The sequence below is a fragment of the Triplophysa dalaica genome, chromosome 7, assembly GCF_015846415.1.
Source record: "Triplophysa dalaica isolate WHDGS20190420 chromosome 7, ASM1584641v1, whole genome shotgun sequence".
In the NCBI taxonomy this organism is placed as follows: domain Eukaryota; kingdom Metazoa; phylum Chordata; class Actinopteri; order Cypriniformes; family Nemacheilidae; genus Triplophysa; species Triplophysa dalaica.
The window spans coordinates 24,005,641-24,015,993 of record NC_079548.1 but is presented as its reverse complement, the minus strand read 5'-3'; the positions used below and the strand labels follow the sequence as shown (position 1 = coordinate 24,015,993).

The window sequence follows — 10,353 nt, the reverse complement described above, 5'->3', positions numbered from 1 at the left end:
GTCTCTCAAGTGTTTCGTGTATTTCGCGCATGCGCATTGTCATGTCAATAACAGCAGTTGCGGCGGATTGTATTGTATCGCAAAGGCTAAACAAATAGACGGAGAACCAACAGAAATTCACAGAAAACATAAATATGTATTGTTCCGCTTATAAAGAAACGATTTAAACACGCGTTCAAGGCCAGTGAGGTAACGTTTGGCGGAATATAAGACGCGATTCACAGCTAGCGCACTGCTATGACGAGTCCAGCTGTATGACTTTGAAAGATTTCTTACTGAAGACATAATGTTGTCATCTTTGTATCTAATTCATAATTAAAATAACATATTCGCTTTTAATTCAGAGAACAGTAAGGATTTGTATGTGTGCTGTTAAATGGGTGTTGTCCTGCTAGCAAAAGGGCGATGACGGTACAGCATGACACAGCAGGCTGTTGATTCCAGAAACAGAGCTCATGCCACTGACTAAAACTCGAATCAAACACACAAGATCTTCATTAGCTAGCTTGGGATTCAGAGAAATGCTAACAGAAAACAGGTGAGTCAAAAGATTCTTTACAACATTTATTCATCAATATAATTTAATACAAACGTATTCATCCATGAGGAGCAATATGATCATCCAGAATAAATCAGTCAAGCACAGACAGGTGAAGGTACAAAAATAATTTTCTCATACATTCATGTAAACTGTAGCTGAAAACCTTGATTTTCAGGTCAATAAACGGCTAAACATAAACCACCCATATTCATGAATGTAGAATGAACTAAAATAGAAGTATTCAAATTAATTAATGCTAAGAACAATAATATCGGCTGTGTACTATCCTTGACATAACTGTTAGGATGTTCCTTAAGGAAGCGGATTTAATAAATGTAATGAATATGATCTTGTACAGAAAGCGTCAGCGGGCTGAAGGTTATGATGAAGATGTCTCGATGCCTCATGCCAAACGACTGAGTTCTGCCCTCAAGACCACTGAAGCTGCCCGAGAATCGTGGGAGTCCGAGGTAAGAGACACGTTTTATTGAATCATTATATTACGTAGCTCTTAAAGTATAGTTCCCTGGGAGGGTGAGGAAGATGTAATATATTAATCATGTTATTGCTCATGAATAACTGATCTAGTGTTTCTCACCTGTAAACGTGTTGCATTACAGTCTTCCAGTAGCGAGTGCAGTTGGATGAGCAGTCCGGAGCACGCCGCTGGGAGCAGCAGCAGTTCTGGAGTAGACGTTTTGGGACCTCACTGTGGCCTCGGGCCCTGCAGTCCCCTCAGTGCCTCTATGCAGCCGGACCCAGTCCGCCTGCTCTCCTACCTGCACATCAACAGCGTCCTGAGGGAAGCCCACTTCAACAGCTTGCAGAGCCGAGCTCATTCAAAGCACAGTTGACTTTCAGGGATTCTTTACACTTATATCCATTCCAAGCCCTAGAAGACAGGGTACAACTCCCACATTCTTATTTACAACTGCTCCTTCTGTCTACATCTCTCTCCTGGAGGTCATGTTATGCGAAATCGTCTTTCAATGGAAAATATGCGCTGGGACTGTAAACTTATCGACTAACTAGAGCACAGAAGTGTTCATTGTAAGCAAGCAATAACAGCAAGGTGACTATGATGCAAACTTTTGTGACATTCACACTGTGTATTTTTCTTCTTCAATTAGCACAGAGAGCTGGATTCAGAATAAATGCACAGTTTGTGGGGATTGGATTTGGGATGTTGTATTTATTTATTGTTTTTAATTAATGATCATCGGATATGTGATGCAGCCAATGTGACAATTCAGCTTTGCACAATTAGGTGGTAGACACAAAGCAAGAGAATAACCAATACAATGCACTTCTGGCTGGTTTGTAAATGTCATTGGATTGCTGTAACTAATGCATACATAATCATGTCAAGAGAATATCAAAGGCTGTGCACTGACCGTAATATAGTGAAAATCTTGGCTCAAAGGCATTGAGAATTTTAGAATCTTCTCCACCTATCCATCATTAAAGCTGACTGCCCATCCAGACATCATCAGGCCATTGAGACCCTCTTCGAACTCCAATTCCATTTGAAATATTCTTGTTTATTTTAATATACTTTTGTATTGAAAGATTAACTTTACATTTTACATTCAGATCATTTGCATTTCTAAATAAAGATGGACATTCTTAAGCAAACCGTTGTGTTTTGATATATTTCCATGATGAAACTGTTATGTAACAACAATGCACAACCATAGGGTGGCAGAAGCAGAAAAGTATTAATTGCATTTACATAAAAAGAGAGATTGACCGTTTTTAAATTGCCAAATTCCCAATAAAAGATTGCCCACAGTCACAAAGCAAGAGCCAACAGAGAATCTCAATACAAAAAGTTTCAATGCTGCTACTTTGAGATGCTCAAACAGAGAACATACTGTAAATGTCCCCCTTGAGCAGGTTTAGTTCAAGGCTTAAAGCTTTCTATACTTATTCAATGAAGATATGAATGGGGAAATACTCAGCTAAAAACTGGTGATCATTGTCTCTTTTTTTATATGTGACTGTTGATTAGCGCTGCATTTCGAAAAACCTCTTTAAATGCAAGCCTTACCACATAGGCTTAATGTATTAAATGGCAGAGGCAACAGAAAGGAAATGTTCCTCCTCTGTGTAGTGAATGCGTTAGGCATGAATGAGAGATGAGCTGTGCTTCAGGTGACTTTAATTAGAGCACTACGTGTTCTTGTCTTGTCAAATTGCGCCGGATAACAGATTACACATATTAATGCGCCGCTGGTAAGCATGCCCCCCTGTTTCTTCACTCTCCAATTAAGAGCCCAATCCTTCTACTGCAGGCACATGACAGATTAGCACAAAATGTTGGGGCCTAGATTTTTAGGCTTGCTGAAAAAAAGCTGGGAGTGGTAGGTTCATCATGCCTAACTAAGTGTTGTTTAACCACCCTATATATGTAATTATGAGTGCCCTAGCAAACATCTTCAAATATTGTAATTCTAAATATTCAAAAATAAAATTGTTCTAAAACCTCTTAGTTTAAGTATTGGTTTTATTTACTTTGTAGAACAGAGCAGCATTAAACATGGTGACGTGGCCCCAGAAATGAGTTTGTGTAAAATCATTTTGCTTTCTCTGAATATTAAGTCATTTAATTTTTATTTGAAAACCAAACTGTTGTGCTTTCTACTGCCACATACTGATCAAGGCTTTAAGGAGACATAGTTGATAATTAAACATTTATTTTAAAAAGACACATTTTGTATTTTAGTGCTGGATAAAAGGCCATATGATCCCTGTATGATCATAACCCTGTATGATCACAAAATTAGTCTTAAGTAACACGGAAACATTTTAGTAAAAGCCAACATTGTATGGATCCATATTATAAATTATTCATGGATGCCAAAAAATCATGTTCCATGAAGATATTTTGTAAATGTCCAATACCCTAAATATATCAAACTAGTGGATGGCCTGCTACAACGCTTCTGATTAACAACTTCAAATGTAATTTTCTCAATATTTAGATTTTTATACCCCTCAGATTCCAAAGTTTGCCAGAGTTCTAATCTCCTCCAGATATTGTCATATCATAACAAACCAAACATCAACAGAATTATTTATTCAGCTTTCAGATGATGTAAAAATCTTGATTTCAAAAAATTTACCTGTAAGATCCTAATTCAAAGAGGAAATTATCATTTGTCATTATAATTTAAAATTGAGTGATTCTTTAAAGTGAGATTTCATATTGGCAGGTCAAAGGAGTGCAATTGAACATAAAGAATCTTTTACATTTTAGACAATTGACTTCATTACTTGCCATTAGGTTCAAACTCAATGGTGTAAATCATGTGTTTTATCACACCTATGCAATCGTTTTTTCCTCACTGCTGTTGAATGAATCTTCTTGGTTATACCAGTAGATGGCAGCACAATTCTTAACTGTGTAATATGCTGGTAAAATTGTCACAGATGTGAATGCTGTGAAGTCGAGACTAGTTATTTGATCTATGCAGTGTGTAAATACAAACATGCATTACTTCTCATTCAAAATAAATGCAGAAAAAGTTAAATGAATGAAACATTTTCGCCTCTGATGTCTTTAGGTCACTGGCCCACACAACAGCGGGAGATGAGGAACAGACTACATACGTAGTTTTATTTTTACCATCCGCCATGCAAAACTGGGTTACTCTCAAGGCCTTCTGGTCCTTTTCCCTATCCTGAAACTGAAAATGGCAGAAGCTATAGTTTTATGATGTGTATGCAATAAGATTTTTACTGTCTGTCTGTATCTGTAAGCTTTTTTACAGACGGTCTATATGCTAATGTACTCCTAAACTTTACATTTAGATTTATGCATTTGTCAGACGCTTTTATCCAAACCTATTTGTAGTGCATGACAAGCTAAAAATATATTTGTGTGTGTCAAACCCATGACCTTTGTGCTGCTGACACAATTTAGGTACAAGAACACAAGTTAAAGTAAAATGAACATTTAATACATTGTAATATTAACACATTTCTGTCCAAAATAACCCTCTCTGCCATCAATGTTGTCCATAATACCCGATGGCTGGCCATTGCTCGACTGGCTCACAGACCCTTTTTTGGAAGATGAATGCAGGAAAATGGACACCACTGAGTGATGGCACCACAAAAATGTGCACAGCTTCAAACCCGGGTCTAGCCAGAGGAGGACTGCTGCCAAATGAGGATGGCCTCATTGAATCTTTGAGGCTTGTGGAAAAGAAGTATTGTGAAAGAACATGAATACAAGAGGTTATGATTTCAAAAGACTGTTCTACTTAAGTACGTATGTTTAATTATGTTATTAAATCAAATAATTCTAGTTGGTTCTTGCATCAACCACGGATGTAGCAAAGAAAAACATTTTGGGGGGGTTCAACTGAAGAAAGGAAATCATATCTGGGATGAGTAAATTACAAGTAATCTTTCGTATTTGGATGAATGAATTCCCAAGGCATTGTAGAAATACCAGTGTATTAATTGTGCTGTAAAAGTGAACCTGTGGAAGACCGTTAAGCGAGTCTTGATATTAGGCTTGGTGTGAAGCTGGCTCAGGCACCATTGGACTTCCAGCAGTGTCAGCCAACATTAACATCTGCTCCATCATTGGAAAAAAGCTCTCTGCCGCCTCTTCCTCTCCAGCACACCAGCTAATGACTGTCCACTCTGTCATTTAAGTCTTATTACCTTAGCCGGACTTCACACTGGGAGGAGAGGACCTCGAAAAACCTTAGGGGAGACAGGTGCAAACGCAGCCTACTGTTAGATGGACACATTAATGTCTAGATGCTTTGATTGGGATTACTCCATTCCCAAATCTAATGAATGGTTCGAGGAAACATTCATCAAGCTCACATGGGATACCCTTACATTAGTCTATTCACCCTCCAATGGATAGAGGAGAAAGACATTAGACACGCAGCTAATGTGAAATATCAGGTTGAGCGGCATTAAATGTGCTCTGAAAGACCTTTTCTCACATTCTCCTGAAGGTTTTATCGCTGTAGCTTTTATTGTTCTCTCCAAACCCTTATATCACTCTCACAACTGCTGTTGAGAGATGAGTCCATCTGCCCAGTCAAACCTCAGGAAGACCTAAGAAGAAAACAGCTGTTAGAGCGTATCCATGACTCCCCAATGGCTATGTTTAAAAAAAGACAATATTGGGTGTAGTCTCTATAGCGTTTCTTTGTACAGCAGGAGGGCTGGAGCCAACAGTAGTGCTGTCTGTGTTTCTATGCAGGCCCTATTCAGTTTCACAGCTTATAAAGCTTATGTGAGAGGAGGAATGAACACTTTTACCATTCCAAACATTTAAACCTGTAACTTTCTTGTGATACGTTCATTTTTTTTTAATTGCTGTCACAATTACACATCAAGGATCAGTGGATGAATCTCAACAATAGTGACAATCAACAAAAGAAAGCTTCATGCGGCAATGCATGCTGGGTAACATCTAAGTACAAAACTCATTCATCACTCCCAGTATGCATTGCAGTTCATCGGTTTATCTGAATTAGTTTGATGATTGTCACCATTGTTGAGGTTTGTACGATGACTGATGATGTGCCAAGACTGCCAAGACAATGGTCTGTTTATTTTATCACAGTATCTTTGCATTTGTGAACCAAACATTCGAATAAGTCATAAAAGATCAACTTCCACATTATTTAACGTCACTTCTCATCTTCATAAAAGCTTGATAGATGTCACAAATACTTGAGAAAAGAGAAAAGAGATTCATTTTAATCAAAGTCAGGGATCAAAAGCCCAAATACAGCAAACCGCAATCACAATAATGGTGGTTTATTGAAATTTATACATTTTGATTTGAACCAGGCCATAAATATAAATTGAGAAAAACTAATTAAATTGTATCGGCGATTACCAGAATAAAATATCGGTACTCATAATCTGTCTTTATAAAACTGTATCAGAGCATCCCTTGTCTTTATACATCTCTGAACACATAGACCAATTACCATCCAAAAAACGACACACTGATCCTTTAAATGGTGACAGCAGTTTCATGTATGGGAGATCTGTCCCTTTAAGAGTATTGTGTTTTAAGACCTTGCTTTCATGATCATGGAATAACAAAAGGAAATGACAGCCTGTTTCCCTTGCTGTGTTTTGATTGATGTATTTCTCTAGACAGGCTAGGTTATTTGTACACATCACTGGCTGCTGCTGATCTTTTAAAGAGGGGAAGCTCATTTTCGGCCTAAATCATAAAAATTGTCCATTTATTTATATGTAAATTCTGGCCTACGTTCCTTTTCAAGAAAATGCTCTGTAACCCTGTCGTACCAACTAGGCGTCTTTTCCAGTGACTTTAATTAATGAACAAACGATCTAATATATATATATATATATATATATATATATATTTAACTCAACGGGAGGAAATGTGGGAATTATGTTAAACTGAAACAATGAATGTGGTGTGAAATTGTGTGAAATATACGATGAAGGTTGCAGCAGTTTGTCTTTCGACTATACATGCAAAATCCGCGATGGATTTTTTTTTTTTTAATGACCAAATATAACATCACAAACTTAGTCACAATTAATAGCAGAAATAAACAATAATAATTCGGAAGACAAAAAGCCAGTAAATGGAAGTAAAATCAAAGCAAGTAAAAATCAGAATCAAAAAATAAATAAATAGACAAATAAAAATAAATACAAATGAAATTTAGCCAGGGGTAACAAAAACTTAAAATAAATTCAAGAGAGAGAGAAAAGCCTTGAGACCCTTTCGGTTTTCATTATAAAAAAGCTGAAATATTATACTTTGTGCACATTGTAACAGACTTTAATGCTTTGGCATTGTTGGAAGAAGAGATAGTACCCAAATAACAATTAAGGTCTTTGCAAAAAATCATAAAAAGAGGTTTGACAGTCAAAAACTTACACTTGTGTACAAAAAACTTGGCTAGAAAAATAAATAGATTTATAAGAAAATATTTGTCTTTTAGATTTTTGTTACAATTATAAAATCCAAATAAGACATCCTTAAACGTCAAGGAAAAGTTGACTAATAAAGAAGCACGTACAAACGCGATGGGACTGAGTTGGAAATGGAGACCCAGAGTGATACGTGTCATAATCTGAAGACCACGCCCACACAACCGTCTCTTTGCATTACGAGAAGCTGCCGCCTCCTTGTCATTTATGATTTATAACAACAACAAAAAAACAATGTCTAAAAGCTGATATGTGACTATGTGTATAGCAAACAAGCTAAAAAAACAAGAAATACTTTATATAAGCTGTCGACCCAAAAAAACGAGCGTTTTAGGACATAAAAGTGGATTAAAAAGAGATGACAGACCCTCCAATCATCACGCAGACGCTCGGAGTCCGGGCCAGCCCACTCCTCAATTCATCCCAGAGACGCTGAGCGTCCGTGGGCGGGACATAATCGCAGCATTATCCAATGACCGTCTTTGTTTCTAAGCACTGAAAAAACTGTTTAAAGCAGCCCCATTGAAGTCAATGGACGCTGGGCTTCAACAGAGTAATGCACTGTACGCTACGGGAATGAATGAGAAGGAAATCGAGTCAACCGACCTAAGTAGCTAATTCTGAACGAATTTCGTTCGAGATGTTTAACGCATTTTTAGTCAATAAAATGTTAACATAATAGTACATATATTTGACCATTCATTTTTTGACAATTATAGGGGAAGCTGAGCTTCCCTTGCAGTCTTAAAGAGATCGCGTTTGGAACACATCTGCTTATTCTGGCTGATGTACAGGGCTATGGGCTCCCCGCTGTTGTTACTGCTGTCTGCTAGATAGGAGTTAGCACAAATAATGGAAAAAGTCAAAACTCATCTGAGATGACAGATCTGACAATACATGGAATTTATACTGAAAGAAAAGTTCAGGTGACTTTATAGGTTACATAACTATAAAGATATGAGATGGTGTAGCATTAGTCCCCATAGGATTAAAATCATTGCTGTACATCACTCATATCACAGTTTCACTTTGAACCAAGAAGGGTTTTACAGGAGATCATGTTTGTTTTATATCCATGCAGCCCTAACTGTTTAATTGTATGGTCCAAACCAGAATTCAGTTTCACCCCCTGCTATTGTGTTTAATGCCTGGGACACACTAGACGATTCCTAACCATTTTAAAACCATGGGTGACATAAAGACAGTTTCAGACAGTTTTGACAATTTGAATGCTCCGAAATGTACACATCTAGACGGCTACACTGCGAGACTTCACACTTACTGACTGTAGTATTGATTTCACTGTGGCTTGAGATCTCACAGAATCAAGCGTGATCAAATGTGACCTCACAAGTAAAACAAATAAGGAGGACATTCATCATTTTCTTTGGACTTTATAAATATTATAAAGACATTCAAAACATCACAAATCACACTTTTGTTATAGTTGTAGGTCAATCTTTTTTTCCCAATACTTTTGTGAAATGTTTTTGGATGCCGTGTTTCAGACAAAAAAACATGCAACATGTGGTTGGTGAGGCTTGCTTGCTTTCCTTGGCTATTGCCAAGAGAAGCCTGATCAAGAGTTGTAAATATCAAACATAAATGTTTGTGTCATCAGTGTACCACAAAGTATTACAATAAGGCAGCGGCTATTTGCGATAAGTGTAAATAGCAATAGATGCTATTTACACTTTGTCTAAATACTCTATGGGGCGATTTCCCGGAGAGGGTTTAGTAATAGCCCCAGACTAAGTTAAATGTTAGAGGTGTCGAAAAAACTTGCAATTCCATATCCTGAAATATATCAGTGCCATTTTTTGGTCTAAAGACGCACACAAGTAATGTTTTATTATAAAAATCAAACTCAAAATGTTTTGGGTCCAAAACAAAGCCGAAACATGAAAACAGAGAACCATCAATGTATCAGTGCCTCAGGAGATTGTACTAAAATGTACGAAAGAGATCATACGTATTAGCCACCTCCTGAGATGGTGTTCCTCTGCTGATAGCTAACCTGCTTGTGTGCAAAACCGACAAAAAGTCAGCAGTAGAGCTATAAAGACCCACATCAACAGGGTCATGTGCAGAGGCAGATCTGGCATGTCCCATCTGTGTAGGATCCGTGCACTAATTCCCGAGCCCAGTACCGACGGCAGACGAGGTGCAATTTGTTCCATTTGGACTATAACTGTCAGGAAGAGATATACCCCCACTTAAATAGCAGCCCATAATCTCCTCCACTCCCCATATTATCCTAATTGAACCCATGGGCTGCCAACCCCATCAATAGCTGAGCTCATCATCAAATTAATAAAACATCGCCCCCCAAAGCATCGCCAAATCACAGCCACATGCAGCATGGATACAGAGGCAGAGAATGGATGGAAACATGCAAAAACATATTTGAATTTTCTTGAAAATATTTTTTTTGTGCTTTAAAAAGATGGTTTTAAAATGTACATATATACAGAGGGCTATTAAACACGCACAACATACGTTGACGCGCATCGTGACCCAAAAACAGCATGTTAGACACGTGTATCATTATCTGCCTGTCTTTACTGGCACACTGTGTATTATTATAAAAGTGTGCCTTTAATGAAAGCAACTTTAAATTGATGCAAAGCAGGCAGCATGAAGTCTTTATTAAATACATTTATCATCTACCGGTAGGCTAACAGTCGCTCCAAGTCAGTGTTTTAATAAGTGACACACAAACAGAGATCTCAGTTGATACTTAAGTGAAGCACACCTGAGAACGCCATCAAAGCTCCTGAGCTATGAAAAAGCAACCTCAGAGTCTGTACATGGGTGCTCACTAAAAACACTACCTACAGAGTTTGTTTTAT

At 37.6% G+C, this 10,353-nt stretch overlaps 1 protein-coding gene across 3 annotated transcripts; it reads left to right on the top strand.

Moving 5' to 3' along the window:
- Positions 1–37: 37 nt before the first annotated feature.
- On the top strand, positions 38–2,025 carry LOC130426417 (protein FAM104A). 3 transcript variants are annotated; one of them, XM_056753182.1, is made up of 4 exons: positions 38–189; positions 345–538; positions 900–1,011; positions 1,162–2,025. In XM_056753182.1, exons 2-4 carry the CDS (start codon positions 456–458, stop codon positions 1,393–1,395), a joined length of 429 nt encoding a protein of 142 aa, XP_056609160.1. In that variant the 5' UTR covers positions 38–189; positions 345–455; the 3' UTR covers positions 1,396–2,025. The 3 variants fall into 3 exon arrangements, with proteins under 3 accessions (XP_056609160.1, XP_056609159.1, XP_056609158.1); XM_056753181.1 differs by having other exon boundaries at positions 38–252; XM_056753180.1 differs by having other exon boundaries at positions 38–538.
- Positions 2,026–10,353: the final 8,328 nt, after the last annotated feature.